Genomic DNA, 17,262 nt, shown 5'->3' with positions numbered 1-17,262 from the left:
CTTGTGTTGTTGTTTTTTTAGATTGCATGATGTCATTTCAAAGCACAAAAGACCTTTTGTTTATTTTTAAATTCTTTAATAATAAAATAAAATTATATAGCTTTATCTTTAGATAATTAAGTTTATTTTTTTCATGAGGCTAATCAGAACCAACTGTGATCTACATTTTTAATCACATTGTCTGTCAATGGCTAATTTTTCTTTTAGTTACCTATAGCAGTAGCTTTTGCTCTAAGTCACAAATGTTTGAGCAACAAATTTAGAAAGTTTTCTGTTTCTCTCAAAAGCTAGTTGCTGAGTTCACCTAGCACATCAGCAGCAGGTCTAGAAGCAGCAAGCAGTGTAAGTTACATTTGTCTCTCACAACTCATCACTGGAATGTGGAATTACTGAGCAGAGTGTTCCACTTTAGAAATAAACATATAAGTGGCAGTTTTCTTTTGCACAAAACAAAATTCATTTATACCAGTACCTCTATTCTAGTCATAACTTCATGAAGGAACCTGGACACTGATCTCAAAAAATGGCTCTAAAGATTTTCTTATAAATTAAACAGTTGATGTATATCGCTGAGAAAAGAATTACTAGCTGGCTGGCCACACAGGGAAAACTCAGGTTTGATGGTTATCATTTTTCAAGTTAAAAATGAAATGGAATTTAAATTTGGCTATAAATTGGTGTAAAAAATATTCGTAACTGAGTTATTTATTAAATTTAAAGTTACTTAAAATTTATTGATAGATTATCTAAGCTTTGCTTTTATTTTTACATAAATCTAAAATAGATTACACCTAAATTCTAGAAGTATATCCTGAATCAGATGTCCTTAAGGTCCGAGAACGTCCCGTTCCCTATTGTAGGACCTCTTGACCAAGGAAAGCTTTTATCCATGGCCAGGATGAGGCATCGGCTCTTCACCAATCCCTCTGTCCAAAGTCCCGCCTTATCCGAAGTGATCATGTATTCACACCCGGTGTGTCGCTAGTCACGACCCCCTTGAGCCCCGCACGAGTTCCCTCTCCCGTGCAAGGCCGGAGGCCAAGCCGCGTGGGGGCCCGTCTTATGCCTATAATGTCCCATCGAACCCGTGCGAGGGTCCATCACAGCGCGTATGGCCCCCGTTAGGGAACGAATCGATGGGGGGTTGGACGGTTTAGCGAGCCTTTGTTACATCCCTACCACGTGCAGTGTACAGTCTCTCGACCGTACGTGTGGTAGCCCACTGAGAGCTATGTGCGCTACCGTACTTAGCCTATCCGACTCCCTTGGCGGACGTATCCACGGAGGCGCCACGCTGAGGCGACGGTAGCTGGAATTCCTCCGAGAAGTATATCCAGATTAGATCTTAGAGTTCTAGATCAAAAGTCTAAATCTAGTTGTCTATATAATGAAGGTATCAAAAAAGTTTTTACTACTTGCTGGCTTAGTGGGTAGCAGCGTTTGTACAAAGAGCTGAGGGTGTCAAATTCACAAGTTCGATAACTGGTTTGAGCTAAACAAAAATTTAAATATTTTATTTTAAGTGGAATGAAGGAGGCATAGTCCTTTTTTTTTAAAAATGTTTTTCTTGTTCTACTCTGAAAAGAAGTCAATCACAGACTAAGATTTTTTACTTTGATTTGATATTGCTTAGAAAAATGAAAATTGGACATTGTCCATTCATCACTATGCAGTGCTCTTCAGTTTGATTTTTTTTTAAATGTTATTGTGTTACTTTTGTTCCTTTAGGATCATATGCTCTCAGAACTCTAGTTGTTAGACTTGTCTTGGGTTCTCTTGTCTGGACTCTCTTCCTAAGAAGATACCATTGAGGTATTAGAAACAAAGAAACTTTGGTTGTTATGTCCTTTTAATTGTAAATCTGTTACTTCATTTTTGGTCTGACATTGCCTTTTTCTTATCAGTGTCTCCAATAAAATTTTGATCCTGTAAGAATGAATTAAATGTTAAGTGATAGTTACTCCTCTGCTTTTATTATTGTCATATCTTTGAGCCAAAATTTACGTGGTTTTTTTTTTTCTGTGGGTTGGTATCAATTTCAGAAAATTGTTCCACTGTTTGTTCTTTATTAGATCTATTTCTATCTATTATGTATTATAGCTGTGCTTATGCTGTTCTCAGATTGGTTTCATTTTCTTCTCTTTTCATGTATAACTAGACACCATGTCTCTTTCCATGTCCATCTGATTTAAATCATGACGGTCGTCTCGATATGCCCCCCCCCCCCTCTCCCCGTCGTCTTGCGGATGTTTGTACTAGGAAGTAGATTATTATCTTCAACACTGAAGGAACATCAGTAACCATTTACAGCAGGCATGTCAAACACGTCGTTCGGGGGCCGCATGTGGCCCTCTTGGCCACCTCAAAAATTATCAAAATTACGCTGGAAAATAAGAGATGACAAGCTAATTGAATTGAAAACTAGTATTTGTTCAACTGGACAACGAGAGTGAGTCTGCAGTCTTTTGTCAAACTTTATTGCAAGCCATAACAAATCATTTAGTGATGGGGATTTTAGGAAGGAGTGTGTCGTTAAAGCTGTCGAAGTAATTTATCCAGAAAAGACAGGTCTGACGATACATCGACAAATATACATACTAGAAAAAAACAAGGTTAACCGTATGATTAGAGACGCAAAAGCTAGTCATATTCGACAAAAAATCGAAACTTCTGATTCTTCAAAGGAGCTATTCAGGATCACCGCTGAAATGTTAGGGGGGGAGCAAATAACGAACGTTTGCCGTCATCTATCCCAGTATCTGAACTTCCTGATTCCTTCAATAGATTCTTCATTGGGAAGATTGAGCAGATTAGAAATGACATGCCATCCCTCTCATCACAGCTTGACCACTCTCCAATTTTTCAAAATACTCCTTTTTGCGAGTTTCAGCGTGAATCTGAAGATTATGTCAAAAGTACTATTTTAAAGATGCCAAATAAGTCATGTGACCTTGATCCTATTCCAACTTCCTTGCTCCTTGAATGTTTAGATGAGCTTGTACCTACAATTACTAACATTGTGAACTCTTCACTGACTTCAGGCATTGTACCACAGCAATTTAAGCATGCACTTGTTAGGCCCTTATTAAAGAAATCCAGTCTTGACCCGAAATGTCTAAAAAACTATCGCCCGGTATCAAATCTTCCCTTCCTGTCAAAGCTTCTGGAGCGCATCGTGTTAGCGCAAATTCTTTCTCATCTTGAACAGTACTGTCTCTTGGAAGATTTTCAATCTGCATATAGGAAGTGCAGTAGCACAGAGACAGCAGTGGTCAGGGTACTAAACGACTTACTTCACAATTCCGACAAAGGCCACATATCAATTCTTTCCAAGCTGGACCTGTCCGCAGCCTTTGATACGCTAGACCATGAAATTATGATGGCCAGATTCTCTGCAACTTTTGGTTTAGCAGGAGTCGTCCTAAAGTGGCTTAGATCCTACCTGACGGAACGCACCCAAAGTGTCGTTGTTAGCGGGACGGAATCAACAAGCTTACTTTTGAAGTACGGAGTACCCCAAGGATCAGTTCTAGGCCCAGTACTGTTCACTATGTACACATATCCACTCAGCGGTGTCATACGGCCAACAGGCATCTTATACCATTTCTTTGCCGATGACTCGCAGTTATACGATTCATCAGTACCCTCAGAGGTGTCGCATCTGGCAGAGAAAATCAGTAGTACCGTTGCAAGGGTGAGCGATTGGATGGTTGAAAATAAACTCAAGATGAACGAAGACAAGACAGAAATAATTAAGATTGGCACTAGGAACAATGTCTCAAAAGTTGAAAGCACAGATGTGACAAGTCAAAAACTCGCTGTCAGAGTCACTCAAATTTATCACAGCATTAATTATTATTTTTCCTTATTTATTTATTTTATTTTATTTATTTCCCCATCCTACCCCCAAATTCTCCACCCGCGCCACCTTTTCCCCTCCAGGCTAGACTTAGTTGACCACCTCGGAGATAGCTAAGGCGCGTCCTTTCATTTATCTGCCCTTGATCGGGGAAAGGTAAACACACAATATCTTTTATCTCACCCGCCGGATGTCTGACATCCGCAGTTGACACCACCTTGTGTGGAGTGCAAGTCACTCCCCCCCCCCTTTTTCTCTTATGCCTCTCTTTGATCTAGGAGACCACGAGGACAAACACGCCCATTGACCTCCCAATGTGCGAATCCCATCTCTTGTCGGACTTCACCCACGTGTAAGATAATTCTAAGCCTAGGACATTTCCGGCTTCCGCCCACATTCTCCAGGCCTTTATATAAGGTAAATTAAATCAGGCCAGACTCTCTTTCATTCTCATTCGAGCTGAGCTATCGAGTCTGGACTATATCATTTATTCTCCCTCCTAGAGGAATACCTGGTGGTAAGCCGAACTTAATCACAAGTTCCATCTTAGTTACTTTGTGCTATTTCCATTGGATATTATCATGTGTATTTTGCTTAGTTCATTTATATTTAATTAGTGCATTGTGTATTTCTCACTGGCGTAAGTAGAAAACATAAACATGTTCTATGTATTTATTTGTGTACTGCATTACCCTATTAATGCTACGTTGCTCAATTGATAGTTGATGCAACTATGTATATATTCGTACATCTTATTTTATTCACTTTATCTCGGTTGGTCGCCTTGATAATTTTACTAGCGCACTGATACTGCGTCTAGAAAAGGGATATGAATTATCTCCCCTATATTGAATTATCTCCCCTGTAATGAATTATCTCTCCTTTACTCATTTTACTCTAATGAGAGTTGCGCCGCTTGAACGGACACCCTCTCCATTCAAGCGCGCTCCATTGTTCTCGACCCACGGTCATATGTAAACAAATCGTCTGGGTCGCTGACCACCGCCCATCCCCCCCCCCCTTCTCTTTCTCTATCCACCTGTGTTGTTTATTTGAGATTATTACTTTCCCTTTTATGTACACTTTTATATTGCTACTATCAGCCATCTGTTTTCCAAATCCCATTTGTCATCATCTCCCCTTTATGCTCTAAAGCAATTTTATCAATCTGACGAATGCACCTCAGTCGAGGGCATCGATAAGATGCATGAGAGACATGTCCTAACTTGTCTTTATTTATCCGCAGCCTCCCTCAGGTGTCTGCCTATTTACCTGCCTATTTATTCATTGGATCAACGATCTATTTACCTGCATCTGTGCTTAGTGCTATTCAGCACTGCACTTGCCTGCTGAGATCTACTCAACTCTACCACTTGGCGCTATCGGCATTGCCCGCCTATTCGACAGCCCACCTGTCAAGCTATTAGGTGCGACGTCCCTATAGATTCAGATCTGTGTGAGACGTCATAGCTACGCCAACCCTCTGCAACTCACTGGACATATCCTGTCAACTACGCTGCCCACGGCAGATCAGCTCTGCCCGCAGTAACCTTGTGCCCACGGTAGCCGGCCACCCGCCCTACTGTGCCCACTACAGATATTAGATTTTGGGGATTGAGATTCCACAAGAACTATATCACCGGCGTCCCTCTATCCGCTAGAGCGCCACCTCCAGCTGCAGAACCTCAAGCCAGGACACAGCCAGCTGCGACATCAACAGGACAACCAGCTAAGTCAGAGGATAAAGTGACATACTCTCTTATTAAATGCAAGAGTTATGATTAAAGCTAGCATTATTTAGAGATAGAAGCAAACCCTCCCCCTTTTTATTCTTATATGTATATTTATGTAAATAAATATTCTTCATTTTTAACTTTTGTATCTATCTTCCGTTGCTTTGTCTCGTTGCGTGTCTGCTCCCGATTCATATGCTGATAGGTTGGTGTGTGATAGCTTTAAAAATAATCATCCCCTAGACAATAAACGCGCCAAACACACATCACATTTCCCCACCTGTCACAACAGATTCTCTCTCGTGCTAGCAGGTATACCTGATGACAAAATAGCCAAGCTGCAACGTATACAGAACAACGCCGCTCGAATAGTCCTTAAAAAAACTAGACAAGATTCTGCTACTACGCTCTTGCGCACGCTCCATTGGCTTCCCGTGAAAGCGAGAATCGATTACAAGGTCGCCACACTTTGTCATCAGTGTATATATAACAATGAGATGCCCTTGTACCTTAGCGAACTGATTACTCCATATGTCCCCCAGAGAGCCCTGCGCTCATTGGACTCAACGCTTTTAGTAGTGCCACGTTTCTCCCTCAAAAGCTACGGTCTGAGTGCTTTTTCAGATCACGGACCAAAGGTTTGGAACTCACTCCCCATCGATCTCAGACAGACAACATGCTACACCACTTTTAAGAAGAACATTGTCAGGGTTATGTTAAGGCCTTAGCTCGTTTGCCCGGGCCCCTGACATTCAACCAGGCACCTTCGTGCTTGCAATAAATAAGTGACTCACTGTTGACAATGTAAATGTTTAATGATAGGACTTTAAGTTATGATGAACATTCTAATATTGTGGATCTATTAATTAAATAATAATTCTACACCTTGCTGTCCCACAACGTACACATTAATGTTCGAAAACCACAACACAACACACTGCTGTCTCTAGTCACCAGCGTAGACTTCCAATCCCAAACTAACTCCCTGTAGAGACAAAAGTAAAGAAAAACTAAAAAGGTCTAGTAGACTATCACTATGGCATCAAAACAACTGCGAAACGCAGTTATGCCTTAGATACTCACCCTAAACAGGGGAACACAGAAGAATCTCAACAAACGTTACACCAGCATAACAAAAACACTCCATCAGCTTACAAGCAAGGCAACAAAAAGAAAGTGCGTTCACAAATTGTGCACTTAATACACATTGGTGCTAGAATGTCATAATCTACGCAGCGACATTCCCCCTCTCCCTCCAAACTGGTTCTTACAAAGTATGGACCAGTTTCCGTACCTCAAACTGAAAGAAAAGTAAGAAGATATCATTGCAACTACAAGGTAAGCACATCCAGCTAGGGAAATTCATCCGCATTAACATCACTCTTCCAAACATAACAACTTAGAAGAATAATTACCAATTATACTTTTTACCAAAGTATCCACATTACACTATGAACCATTCACAAAATCACAATCTACCAACCGATCAAATTTAAAATGCATAATCAACAAATTAATGTCAATAATACTAAATGCAACATAATATCATCAAACATAAAGGCAAACATTTTCAAACAATAATGTATACATTGGAACATTAAAATGCAATAAGACATGTATATACCAAAAATACATAAATATGTAACTTATGTAGCTGCACCTTGGAAAGTCTATCTTGAGCACGGATCAGCAAACAGATTGTCCTTTCCTCAGACGTGAACAACATCAAAGGAATAATCTTGTAACACTAGCGCCCATCTTGTAATGCGTGCATTGGTACAGTTAGTGCTCCTAAAGTAACATAAAGCCTTGCGGTAAGTCTGAAGATTAAATTTTTTTCCCGGCCAATAATTGTCCCTTTTTCTATTGAATATACAATGGCCACTCCTTCAGGTTTAATGGTAAAATACTTCTGCTCCCGAGGCAACAACTTACGGCTCACATAATTTTATAGGATGCAACATACCATTCACACACTGGCTTAGAATGCCAGAGATCCCTTTGTCTGAGACATCAGTCTGGAGATAAAACAGTAGAGAAGAATCAGGCAATCGAAGAATAGGCTACTTACACAGACAGGCCTGTACTCTCTTCAATGCCTTCGCACACTCACAGCTCCAGTCTACTCTCATGGATTTTAAACAACGTAAGAATGCCTTAAAAGGAAAAACTAAATCCACGTATCTACCAATAAACTTTTACTCCCATAACTAACAGATATGGTTCCGATACTTTTAAATAACAAAGTATATACTCAACTTACTTTAAGTATATATAAAGATATAAGTGGAATGGAAAAAAAAAGCTTCGTCTAGAATATTGACTACATCAACATCTAAATATACCAACACCATTCATCCATAGGTCTCGATATTTAAACAACCCAATATGGATTTACCAGAGTACCCTAGTTATCATCACGTTATCCCCGCGTGCTTATACGATGAGGGACAACCACAATATTCCTACCTCCAAATTGGACTTGTCCAAATATTTGACTGCTCTCGCAACGTCTGCCAGGTTCCTGAGCCTAACATGACCTACACCCATTGATTTCCCATTCGCCATCAAAACCTCCACAAATCCCACCAAACCAACATCTGTAAACCTATCCTTTAACTTCTGCCAGTTAACATTAAATGGTAAATTTCTAACTGTCACTGTGTAACGATCCGGAATAAGCTTATAGTCACGACGACTCTTGGACTCGCGACGGCCCTCTAGTCATCTATCACTTGGCCTCTGCTCATGCGCTCTGACCACAGTATTACAATCGTCTTCCCTATCAGTTGAATTAATCGGGTAAGTCTTTGGAACCCTTTCACCACAACTGAAGCAAGCGATCTCCATCCTTTTGCCCCCAGGACTCCGATTCATCACAGGCTCACTACACGCTGCCGCAACATACACTTTGTCTTCCTTAGCAAGCGACACACCCGCACTAGCAACCTTAAAACCTTCAATAACATCAATCATATCATCAACGGTGCCTTTCTTACTTATTATCAGTTGCTTGTACACATCACCGGACACATTCTCAAGTATTCTATCTTTCACCAGCAACTCTTTCACTTCTTCCACAGTCTTGCCTACTTCAGCCATTTTCAACCAATTGTCCAACGCATTTCGCAGCTCTGTGACTAAACCCCTATAATCGTTCTGTCGTGGTTTTACCCGGTGGAACCTCTTGCGGCAGGTTTCCGCGTTTATATCCGCATGTCGGAGTAATACGGCCCTCACTTCCTCATAATTTTCATTCAAAAACAGACTGTCCCGCAGCATACAATTTCTTAGAAAGGTAGTTAGTTTATAGGACAGGAGCAATGACCATTCCTTTCTATCAATCTTGCATCTTGTTGCGACGGCCTCAAAGTGTGTTAAATATGCCATCAGGTCATCGTCTTCCTTCATTCCCTGGAAGCTCTTGTCAAGTTTATCTAAAACATTTCTAGGCCGCACCTCTGCCTGTGTTGCCGTCCCAGCCGCTGTTGCTGACTTTTCCTTCATTCTTTCTAGTTCCATCTCCTCTTTCCTCTTGAGTTCCTCCCTGGCATCTCTTTCTTTCCACCTCTCGTGTTCCTCACGCTTGGCCTTATCCTCACGTTCAAACTGCTCCTTCTCGCGTTCAAATCTGGCCTTCTCCTCTGCCTTCGCCTCTGCTTTCAATCTTTCCTCTCTCTCAAATCTAGCCTTTTCTCGTTCAAACTCCTCTTTCTTAGCTTTTTCATAGTCTTCTTTCTGCTCAGCCACATACCTCTCTAACCTTTCACCTTCGTACCCCAGAGAACGACCATCACTTATAAACCGGGCAGTAATTGTCAGCCTAGTTTCCATGGTAAATAAAATGTATACTACTTGGCTGTATTATATTTAAATTATATACAATATGGGAACCTAAAAAATTCAACTAATTGTACAAGAGATCAACTAAAGCCTAGAGCCTGCGGTTAAATGGCAAAGAAAGAAACCTATCTGTGCAGTATCCCACGTCGGAGGAAAGTGCCTCACTCAGGCTACAGCGTCGAAATATAGTTGCCACAGGACAATCCAACACAATACTAGTAGCCTCAGACTTCAGTACAGGTACCACTTTACAGCCACTTTACACTCACGTTCTCTTGCTGCCGGGAGCGAGAAGACACTCGTTCGAAGGTGAAGCACAATATAGAAAACAAGAAAATACAAATGCGTTTCAATCTTGCAATACAATAGTTATATAGTATATAGTACAGTATAGTTATATAGTTATATCACTTATATCACAAAGGATGTATTTATCTGCTACTTTCGATATACATCGTTGCCAATGGTACACAATTCAATATTAGTACAGTAGATTGTGATGCAATACTATGTAAACAATTATTAGATTGTAGACACTGCTGCTACATAATCAAGTAACTAAAACTTATATAATGAATGAAATTATAGTTCTGTGACCCCCAACTGTCAGGGTTATGTTAAGGCCTTAGCTCGTTTGCCCGGGCCCCTGACATTCAACCAGGCACCTTCGTGCTTGCAATAAATAAGTGACTCACTGTTGACAATGTAAATGTTTAATGATATGAATTTAAGTTATGATGAACATTCTAATATTGTGGATCTATTAATTAAATAATAATTCTACACCTTGCTGTCCCACAACGTACACATTAATGTTCGAAAACCACAACAGGTTAAATATGCCATCAACACTGCTGTCTCTAGTCACCAGCGTAGACTTCCAATCCCAAACTAACTCCCTGTAAAGACAAAGTAAAGACAAACTAAAAAGGTCTAGTATACTATCACTATGGCATCAAAACAACTGCGAAACGCAGTTATGCCTTAGATACTCACCCTAAACAGGGGAACACAGAAGAATCTCAACAAACGTTACACCAGCATAACAAAATCACTCCATCAGCTTACAAGCAAGGCAACAAAAAGAAAGTGCGTTCACAAATTGTGCACTTAATACACATTGGTGCCAGAATGCCATAATCTACGCATCGACAAACATTAAGACCTATCTTTTTTTTAGATTTTGTTACAGCACCTTGAGCCTACATTTTGTTTGTTAACAGCGCTTTATAAATAAAATTATTATTATTATTATTATTAAAAGGTGAAAACATTCAAAGAAATAGCGTTAACTAGGAACACTCTGGCAGATAAAATAAATGACGTCAATCTGCTCGCGTGAACAATTAAAGTACAAAATAGTTGATTTTGAATTATTTTCATTGGCTGAAATTAACTATCGATGAGTCAACTGAAGTAACGGGTGTAGTACAGTTGGCTTATATTCATAAGGGCATGTGAAAGGAATTTTAACATACATGAGGAGCTATTTGAGTTCTATTTGGCCTTCTACTGGCAACACACTTTCATCTACTTTGTTCCACATCATGCTCCTCATCTTATTCCTAATCATGTTCAATTGTTCCTTAAATGCATCCCCACAGTCTTGGATCTTGCCCATTACATCAACAATCCCAGGCTCAATTTCAAATTGATAGGTCTCCGGATCTTCCTCTTCATCGATCAGAGCTTGCCGCAGACGAGCCGTGAGCGTTTCCCTGCTACCGACAGGTTTTAAACCTCGGTCTCGAAGCTCTTGTCTTAGCTCTTTAATTAAGAGCTGATGTAATTAGCTTCAGCGATGCCATAGAGATCTAATCCTACCTCCTCTCTTTGAGTTGCCATAAATCCCACTTCTGAGACCAATTGTAATAACTTAAGTGAGGCAACTCAACGAGGACATAGACGTTTATTTACATGGAGACATGACAAACACAAAGGGGCATGCATCTGCCTTGAGCACAGCATCTCCATATTGGCTCTCTCTTGGGCGGAAATCGTTAGTCTCTTCATGTCAACAACCTGTTCTAGTTTGGTTACTAGAAGTGCGCATCTCTGCACTAGCCTGGATGGTGGTGCGCATGGCAAATTCATAACAATATGTATGGTCGTCGAGTCTTCTCTCTAAGCGTCTCTTTCTTACTTCCTTTCTAGCGTCCCATAACATGTATTTCCTGTCTAGTTCTATCTACTCTTTTGGTCTCGAGATTAATACACAAAATTACTCTAAATACATATAACAACTTCCCCCCTTCCATCTAAAGAAAAAAATTCCACTTTTTTTCCCGTCTACGTCACCGTCCATTACAATAGCATTAGGGCTTTTTAACACATAACAACATCTTATGGGGACACAGGACCACAACATACATCAAGGCAGCTTTATGGTGAATCTTCAGAATAGTCAAGAGCGGACTCGAAAGTTTCACTACACAGTTCAATTCCTTTGATCCTTTTCTTGATCATATTGTCACATATTTTAATTCATTAACACACAGTTTATCATATCTTCAAATAGTTCAGTTCATGAAACACAGTTTATCATATCTTCAAATAGTTCAGTTCATGAAACACAGTTTATCATATCTTCAAATAGTTCAGTTCATGAAACTGTTTATCATATCTTCAAATAGTTCAGTTCATGAAACACAGTTTATCATATATTCAAATAGTTCAGTTCATGAAACAGTTTATCATATCTTCAAATAGTTCAGTTCATGAAACACAGTTTATCATATCTTCAAATAGTTCAGTTCATGAAACACAGTTTATCATATCCTCAAATAGTTCAGTTCATGAAACACAGTATATCATATCTTCAAATAGTTCAGTTCATGAAACACAGTTTATAGCAAGTTTATCCGTATCACAGTCTTTAATTTCAACACAGTCCATCTTGCCATCTGGTATCTGCCTGAGTAGGTAGGTACTGACACTGAGTACAAAAACACTGATCAGGGCAAATTAAAATAATGCGTAAATCAAAGTAATTTTAAATGATCAAATTGTAGTACAAATTTAGCTAACTAAGGGACAGGTATGCCATTAATTATTGTTTCTTCTTCTTCTTCTTCGTTCTCATTGTTATGTTGGAGTGTTCAGATGACTAGACCAATACACGCGATGAACTGCGTAGTGGTTTCCAAATCAGGGAGCTCTCCATATAGTTTTCTTTCTATTGGGGTGTTTTGGGGCCAGTGTCTTATACGGGCCTCTTGGTAAAGAGAGCAGTTTTGGAGGAGTGGTCGGCATTCTCTGGTGATACTCCACATGGGCAGATTTTACTGGTTCCAATTTTGAGCTTCCGGTACATGTGTTGTCACATTCTGTTGTGTCCGGTCCTGAGTCGAAAGATTAGACGTTAACGTTGGTCTTGTCGGGATAGCTTATACTGGCTTATAGTTGTTGATATGGTGCGCAAAGGTGCACGCGTTCAATATAATAAAGTATCATTCTCCGCCATGACACTAATGGTTGTTGTTTGTTTATTGCTGACTGTGAACCTAGATCATAATTAACATGGTGGCAGCGGTATATTAATGATCAGAGGTAATCATTAATAAGTATATAAAGGTTTATTGTTTGCAATAATAAATAGGCAACAATTCAAGGCTACGCCGTGCAATGGCAGCTAGAAATTTCCTTCCTGTACCCGAGCCGCTCGAGGTAGAAGGAAACATGGCCGCTAATTGGCAAAAGTTTCACCGGAGCTGGCGAAACTATGAGTTAGCCACTAAATTGTCGGAAGAATCAGAGGAGGTCAGAGTGGCCACCTTTCTAACAATTATAGGGACAAAAGCGATGGACATATATGAAGGTCTTGAAATTGAGAAGGGAAAAGAAAGAAAGATGGAAGAAATAGTGAACAAATTTGAAAGTTTTTGCATTGGAAAAACGAATGAAACTTATGAGCGCTATGTGTTCAATACTCGTGAACAGCAAGAAGGCGAGGACATTGAAAAGTACATAACAAATCTGAGAAGACTTGCAAAAACGTGTTGTTTTGAACGCCTGGAAGATAGCTTGATTAGAGACAGAGTAGTTCTTGGTATTAGACATGAATGCCTCAAAATGAAATTGCTACAAGACAGTAGTCTCACATTGGAAAGGTGCAGAGACATTTGCAGAGCGTACGAGACCGCCAACAAACAGTTGAGACAAATGCAAGCCGACCCTCCAATCATTGAGAAAGTATCAACACCTTCAAGAACAAACATTCAGAAAGGTAAATGCAGGTATTGTGGAAAGATTCACGAATACATTAAAGAAAAGTGCCCTGCATGGGGTAAAATGTGCCTAGCATGCAAGGGGAGACATCATTTTGCTGCAATGTGCAAAAAGAAAATTCAGCAGGTGTCAGATGATATGTCTAACGATGAAAGACAGATACAGTCGGACACAAGAGATGATGTCATGATGGTAAAAAATGAATGGGTGATGTCTTTGGAGAACCACAAAACGAAAAGGATGACAGCAGTTATGACAGTAAATGGTCACCGTGTAAGGTTTCAAATAGATAGTGGAGCTGATGTAAATACCATCCAGGAAAAATACGTAAATAAGAATCAGATAGAAAAGGCAACGCAAAGATTACTAATGTGGAATAAGACTGAAATGAGACCCTTAGGGAAAGCCATTCTAACGACGAGAAATGAGAAAACTAACGAAACATTTGAGGTGGAATATATAGTTGTACCAAATAATCTAGCATGCCTTCTAGGTCATGAAACTTTAACAAGAATGAAGTTAATCAAAGTCAATAAAGATAGGTTCATAGCATCAGTAGTGAATAACCAAGAAGAAGACTGTAGTCCAAAGTTTACTGGTGATTTGGGTGACTTAGGAGAAGTGTCTTTAAAGATTGATAGCAGCATTAAGCCCAAGGTTCTGCCGTGTAGAAAGATCCCTATTGCTTTACAAGAAAGAGTTAAGGAGGAGTTAAAGACCCTAGTGCAGAGAGGAATCATAGAACCAGTGATAGAGCCTACAGAGTGGGTGAGTCAGATGGCAATTGTGGAAAAAGCTAATGGAAAAATTAGGATCTGCATAGATCCACAAGCCCTGAATAAAGTTTTACTAAGGGAATTCTATAATCTTGCTACTTTAGATGACATATTGGCAGATTTGAACGATGCCAAAATATTCAGCAAATTGGATGTGCAAGAAGCTTTCTGGCATGTCAGACTAGACACAGCGTCATCTAATTTGACAGCAATGATAACCCCATTTGGTAGATACAAATGGAAACGATTACCATTTGGACTGAAAGTGAGTTCAGAAATTTTTCAGAGACGATTAAATCTAGCACTAGAAGGACTGAAAGGGTGTTTCAATTACGTTGATGATATTATAGTGGTAGGAAGAGGAAGAACGAAAGAAGAAGCACTCAGAAATCATGATATTAACCTAAGAGAGCTGATGAAGAGATGTCAAGAAAAGAAGATTAAACTGAACCATGGAAAGTCTGTTTTTAGAACAGCTGAAATTATTTTTTTGGGTCATATTATTACAGAAGCAGGAATAAAACCAGACCCGAACAAAGTATCTGCGATTTTGAGTTTGAATGCTCCAAAAGATATTTCATCAGTCCGAAGATTCTGTGGCATGGTTCAATATCTTGCAAGATTTGTTCCAGACTTGTCGACAGATTTACAGCCCATAACAGAGTTGGTCAGAAAGAACACACCATTTGTTTGGTCTGATCAATGCACACGAGCTTTCAACAAGATAAAACAGAAAATATCGACTCATGGCACATTGATATATTTTGACCCTAACAAAGAGCTTACATTACAAGCAGATAGTAGCCAAAATGGGTTAGGAGCAGCGTTATTACAAGATGGCAGTCCAATAGCATATGCTTCTAGATCATTAACTGATACTCAGAAAAGATGGGCACAGATTGAAAAAGAATTGTTGGCAGTGGTTGTTGGTTTGGAACGTTTTGACCAGTATACGTATGGCAGGACAGTTATAGTTCAGAATGACCATAAACCACTGGAAAACATCCTTCAAAAACCACTCAGTTCTGCTCCGAGAAGGCTACAAAGTCTAATGATGCGTCTTTATCGTTACGATATCCAGTTTCAATATGTCAAAGGCAAAAATTTGTTCATAGCTGATACTTTGAGTAGAGACCCATCAGAGGAAAAGAGTGATATCCCTGATGTTTGTGTCAATACAGTGGGACTGGCAATACCAGATGCAGTGCTGGAGAAAGTCAGAATCGAGACAGAGAAAGATAGAACATTGCAAACACTTATTCAGTATATCCTAAATGGATGGCCAGACAAACATAATAGTTTACCTGAACTCAAACAATATTTTTCACTTAGAGACATGTTAACATACGAAGACGGACTCCTGTTGAAAGGAGAACAAATAATCATACCGATATCACTTCGCAAGGAAATAGAAGAAAAACTCCATGCAGCACATCTGGGAGTAGACTCAATGAAAAGAAGAGCAAAAGAAACAGTTTTCTGGCCTGGATTATCAGCTCGAATACAGGAAATAGCCAACTCATGCTACATTTGTCAGAAAAATAAACCAGCAAATCAGAGAGAAGAATTAATACAGCACGAAATAGGTTCTAATCCGTGGGACAAGATTGGAATTGATTTATTTCAAATGTGTGACCAACAATATCTAGCCATAGTGGACTATTATTCAAATTTCATAGAGGTAGAAAACATGCAGTTGACAACAACACACGCAATTATAAAGAAACTGAAAGTTTTATTTGCAAGATATGGGGTGCCCAAAGTTTGTATATCTGATAGCGGACCTCAGTTCACATCGGAATATTTTTCCAAATTTATGATGGAATGGGGAGTGACTCATTTGAAATCTTCTCCAGGACACCATCAATCCAATGGAAAGGCTGAGTCAGCAGTTAAACTTTTGAAGAACATAATGAAGAAATCTAGAGAATCAAAGTCAGATGCTTATGAAGCTCTTCTGGAATTTAGAAATACTCCAAGGCAAGACACAAATCTAAGCCCAGTTCAGATGTTTTTTGGTCGGATGACTCGAACACTGATACCAAACAAAAGGAGTAACATTAAGATTTCTACATGTCAAGAGAACATTATGAGAAGGAAAGAAAAACGTCAGATGAGTGTAAAAACATCTTATGATAAGAGGTCAAGAAATTTAAGTCAGCTGAAAACTGGACAGATGGTCTATTTCCAATCTCCTAATGACCCTACATGGAGACGTGGAAGAATCCAGTCTCAAGTCAATCAGAGAGCTTACATTATTCGAGGTGACAATGGTGCAGTGTACCAAAGAAACAGAGTACATATTAACCCGAACAGAGAAACAGAAGAAGATATATTTCCCGATACTGATAACAACATACAGGACAATAGAACTCAGGATCAACACGTTCGCCACTCATCAACTCATCATTCCCTGCGACCAAGGGATCAGTTGAAGAAACCGACAAGATTCAATGACTATGTGTCTTAATGAACTATTGAATGTTGATTTTTAAATGTGATATGTTTCATATTGATTGAAGCGTATACATGTATGTTATGTTTAGTTGTTTATGTTGTGGTTTTGTTTTATTTTTTTTCTATGATACTCCCCGAAATGTTTTATTTTTTTTTATTTTTTTTTAAAGAAAAGGGGATGTTGATATGGTGCGCAAAGGTGCACGCGTTCAATATAATAAAGTATCATTCTCCGCCATGACACTAATGGTTGTTGTTTGTTTATTGCTGACTGTGAACCTAGATCATAATTAACAATAGTATTGTAAGCGTCTTCTTTAAAATTCTTGTGATTTGGATGAGAGCTCGTCCATTTCTCATTTATTTT

The 17,262-nt window shown here is 39.3% G+C and overlaps 1 protein-coding gene and 1 long non-coding RNA gene across 3 annotated transcripts; both read right to left on the bottom strand.

Annotated features, from left to right (window-relative positions):
• Positions 1-6,388: 6,388 nt before the first annotated feature.
• Positions 6,389-9,441, bottom strand: LOC129926069 (uncharacterized). Of its 2 annotated transcripts, none has more exons than XM_056028008.1 (2): positions 6,676-9,441; positions 6,389-6,577 (listed from the first exon to the last, which is right to left on the bottom strand). In XM_056028008.1, exon 1 carries the CDS (start codon positions 9,424-9,426, stop codon positions 8,317-8,319), a length of 1,110 nt encoding a protein of 369 aa, XP_055883983.1. In that variant the 5' UTR covers positions 9,427-9,441; the 3' UTR covers positions 6,389-6,577; positions 6,676-8,316. The 2 variants fall into 2 exon arrangements, with proteins under 2 accessions (XP_055883983.1, XP_055883984.1); XM_056028009.1 differs by having other exon boundaries at positions 6,389-6,892; positions 7,253-9,441.
• On the bottom strand, positions 6,389-9,673 carry LOC129926070 (uncharacterized). Its single transcript, XR_008777754.1, has 2 exons — positions 9,561-9,673; positions 6,389-7,610 (listed from the first exon to the last, which is right to left on the bottom strand). It is a non-coding gene; the product is annotated as an uncharacterized LOC129926070 (long non-coding RNA).
• Between the last annotated feature and the right edge of the window lie 7,589 nt (positions 9,674-17,262).

This window comes from Biomphalaria glabrata, chromosome 4, assembly GCF_947242115.1.
Source record: "Biomphalaria glabrata chromosome 4, xgBioGlab47.1, whole genome shotgun sequence".
In the NCBI taxonomy this organism is placed as follows: domain Eukaryota; kingdom Metazoa; phylum Mollusca; class Gastropoda; family Planorbidae; genus Biomphalaria; species Biomphalaria glabrata.
This window is presented reverse-complemented; position numbering and strand designations above follow the sequence as displayed.